At 67.7% G+C, this 3,185-nt stretch overlaps 2 protein-coding genes across 3 annotated transcripts in view; both read left to right on the top strand.

Annotated features, from left to right (window-relative positions):
* The window catches only part of MBOAT7 (membrane bound O-acyltransferase domain containing 7), a 9,515-nt gene extending 7,728 nt beyond the window's left edge, over positions 1 to 1,787 (top strand). For both annotated transcript variants that reach the window (XM_004694301.2, XM_004694302.2), the window contains one exon: positions 824 to 1,787. In XM_004694301.2, the coding sequence (XP_004694358.1) occupies positions 824 to 1,217 (394 nt within the window). In that variant the 3' untranslated portion in view covers positions 1,218 to 1,787. The remainder of the gene's footprint in view (positions 1 to 823) is intronic.
* Positions 1,788 to 2,008: 221 nt separating this feature from the next.
* The window catches only part of TMC4 (transmembrane channel-like 4), an 8,771-nt gene continuing 7,594 nt past the window's right edge, over positions 2,009 to 3,185 (top strand). Inside the window, exons 1-2 of the mRNA XM_004694080.2 lie at positions 2,009 to 2,087; positions 2,451 to 2,658. Of these exons, the coding sequence (XP_004694137.1) occupies positions 2,009 to 2,087; positions 2,451 to 2,658 (287 nt within the window). The remainder of the gene's footprint in view (positions 2,088 to 2,450; positions 2,659 to 3,185) is intronic.

The following is a 3,185-nucleotide window of genomic DNA, read 5'->3' as shown; positions in this document are numbered from 1 at the left end:
CCCCACGGCAGGTGGGTGCTGGGAGAGCCAGGCCGGCCCCCCACGGCAGGTGGGTGCTGGGAGAGCCAGGCCGGCCCCCCACGGCAGGTGGGTGCTGGGAGAGCCAAGGACCTCGTGTGAGTGCCGAGTTTCCGAGCAGGGCCGTCCCCGTGCGACCTGCTGTCCTGTTCCCAGCCTTGGGGACAACTTTCAGGTCCTGCCCGTCTACAGAGCCCCCTCTCCACCCACTGCAAGTTGGCAGACAGAGACCAGTTGCGTGGCAAATAAATAAGTTGGCCAGATTGCAACAGTCAGTGTCTCCACCTGAAGGAAGACTAAAACCCCGTCTCTGGGTAAGGGGTAGTCTCAGCGGGGCCCAGTGTAGGGTGAACCCGCAGGGCAGGGGCGGGGCCCTGCCTCCCGTGAGCTGCGGGGTTCAGAGAAAGGCCCTCCAGGCTCTGGGAGAGGCTCCTGGAGTGCGGCGCTCCCGGAGGCCCCCAAGATGGCCGCGTCTCCCCAGGACACAGGTCAGATTAGGCAGCTAGGGCTTCCAGAGAAATGGCCTGAGGAGGAGGGAGCGTCCTCCCTGCGGCAGCAGGCCCAGTTCAGCCCACGCTGCGGACCGCAGGGGAGACCGTGGCCAGCACTTCCGAGTCTTCATGGGGGAGGAATATGCTTGCTCCCCGAAGGAAGCAGCCAGAATCTAGGGTTCCTCCACCCTGAGGCCACTGGGTGCTGGGGAGGGGGCTGCTGGGCTCCGGAAGTCTGCGGGTCAGGGTGGAGGGCAGTTCCGCATTCCTGGGCTGGGGGCGGCGGGCCTGCCCGGGCTGACTGCCGCCCTCCCCAGGAGTGCGTGGACCATGCTGCTGAGCGCCTACTGGCACGGCCTCCACCCTGGCTACTACCTAAGCTTCCTGACCATCCCGCTGTGCCTGGCCGCCGAGGGCAGGCTGGAGTCGGCCCTGCGGGGGCGGCTGAGCCCCAGGGGCCAGAAGGCGTGGGACTGGGCGCACTGGTTCCTGAAGATGCGGGCCTACGACTACATGTGCATGGGCTTCGTGCTGCTCTCGCTGGGCGACACGCTGCGGTACTGGGCCTCCATCTACTTCTGCATCCACGTCCTGGCGCTGGCCGCGCTGGGGCTGGGGCTGGCTCTGGGCGGGGGCGGCCCCGGCCGTCGGAAGCCGGCCGCCCAGGCCACCGCGGGCCTCGAGCCCGAAAAGCTCCGGGAGGAGTAAGCTGCCGCCGCCCCTCTGCCCGCCGAGCTTTCGCCTGGGGCCCCTGTGCCAGGCTGCTGCCGCCCTTCCCTGAGAGAACCCTCGGTCGGACTCGGGGCCTGCGGAGGATTCCCACTCCCAGCAGAACCCTGCACGGGGCCGGGGGCAGCCCTGCCACCTCACCGCCCGCCCCGGCTCCAGAAGGCCAGCTGCCCGCCTGCCACTGGACCTGTCCACGGAGTGTGACGGCTCGCCTGTCCTGTCCAGAGTCTGCCCTTCGCACGCGGTCCAGGGACCAACTCCCTCTGGCATGGCGCGGGCCGGCAGCCTCGGGCCTCAGGCCTGTCCTGGGAGCGGAAGTGCCTTTCTCGCATCTCTTGCTCCTCTTCATCCAGCCAGTGTTTCAGAGCCGAAGGGAACCCGAACTTCCCTTCCGCGTGGGGCAACTGAGGGCCGATGAGCAGACCTGGGTCCTCTGGGCCTGAAGGTTGCATCCGCTGCCGCGGGTCCCGCCGCTCCTGCCCACCCTTGTCACCCTCTGCCGGAAACAGGCTCAGCATTCACGGCTCCCCAATAAAGTGTCGTACAAGATGGCCGCGTCCAAGTGTCTGTGGGGTGCTAGCCACGGGCTGCCGGCCGCCGGCAGCCAAAGGGCGCCTGCGGGCTCCCTGCCCAGGGCTAGAGTTAACAGGAAGTGCTCCGCAGTCCCTGGGCCACCTGGCGGCCAGGTGCAGACCTGCCCTTTCCCCCTCACCTGGGGCAGTCCCCGCCCCCAGAGCTCGGGAGACGGAAGCACAGCAGAGCCTGGGGCCATGGAAGAGAGCCCAGCCTGGGACCCTGAGCCCTGGCGCTCCTCTGGGAGGTGGCCCGCACCCCGGGAGGCCCGAGCAGGTCGGAGAGTGGGGGGGGGTTCAGGTCTAGCCCCCCAAGCCAGGTGGACGTGCCCGGGCAGGAGAGCTGCCGAGGCCTGGGCTCCTGGGTCCGGACTGCGGAGGGGGAGGGGCTTGGACTCCTGGGCTTCTGGGCAGACGGGCCAGAAGCTGGGGCTCCCGCTTGTGGGGGGCGGGGGGAGTGTTGATATCTAGATTTGGGCCTTGTGGGAGGAAAGGAGGTCGGCTAGGGGCTGGGACAGAGAACAAGGGCCTAAAGCTCAGAATACAGGGGGCAAAGTTGGGTATTAAAGTTCTGGGGGAGTAGGGGCTGGGGTCTGGACTCCTGGGTCTTCCCAGCCACCGCCCCCACCTCCTGCCCCAGGCCAGTCCCTGTCCTCTGTGCTGAACGAGCTCCCCAGTGCTGCGACCCTTCGGTATCGAGGCCCCGGGGTGCTGCCCTGGGGAGCCCTCCAGGAGGAGGAGGAGGCGCCGTGCGGCTCCCAGGCCTTCGCTGAAGCTGCCCCGAAGGAACTGCAGGACCACCCTTCCCGGGAGCTGCCCTGGCCCATGCAGGCCCGGCGTGCACACAGGTGAGCCCCTCCCATGGCCCGGGGCGGGCGTGTGCGCCCCCTCGGGCTGGGCCGCCCCGCAGCATTCTGCCGTCCCCCTGCCCTGTGCCCTGTGCCGCTGCCCTGGGGTTCCCCCTCTGCTGACTGCTGCCCTGACTCCCAGGTCTCAGGGAGGCTCTTCTCTGACTCTAAGCCCACGGTGCCTCAGTTTCCTCCTCTGTGCACCTGTAATCCGCTCGGCTGCCTCTGCAGAGCCGCTAGCCCTCACTTCTTCCTGCCTCTCTATGGCCGCAAGATTCGCCAGGCTCAGCGCTCACGGAAAATGCTGGACTCCTGTTGAGCAACCGTGGCCCTTCTGAGAAGGGGCGCCACGGGCCTCTGGCGCTCCCGGCACAACCATCCTCCCTTTGTTCTTCAGTTCTGCCTGTGTGTGGTGGGGGACAGCTTTCCCAAAGCACTCAGCGACTTCCTGATGCACCCGCAAGGTGTCTATTTGAATGCCCCCACGATTTACTGGGGGACCGTGTCAAGTGCTGGGGTGCTGCCCT

Source organism: Condylura cristata, unplaced genomic scaffold, assembly GCF_000260355.1.
Source record: "Condylura cristata isolate star-nosed mole 26May11 unplaced genomic scaffold, ConCri1.0 scaffold00041, whole genome shotgun sequence".
Taxonomy (NCBI): domain Eukaryota; kingdom Metazoa; phylum Chordata; class Mammalia; order Eulipotyphla; family Talpidae; genus Condylura; species Condylura cristata.
This window is presented reverse-complemented; position numbering and strand designations above follow the sequence as displayed.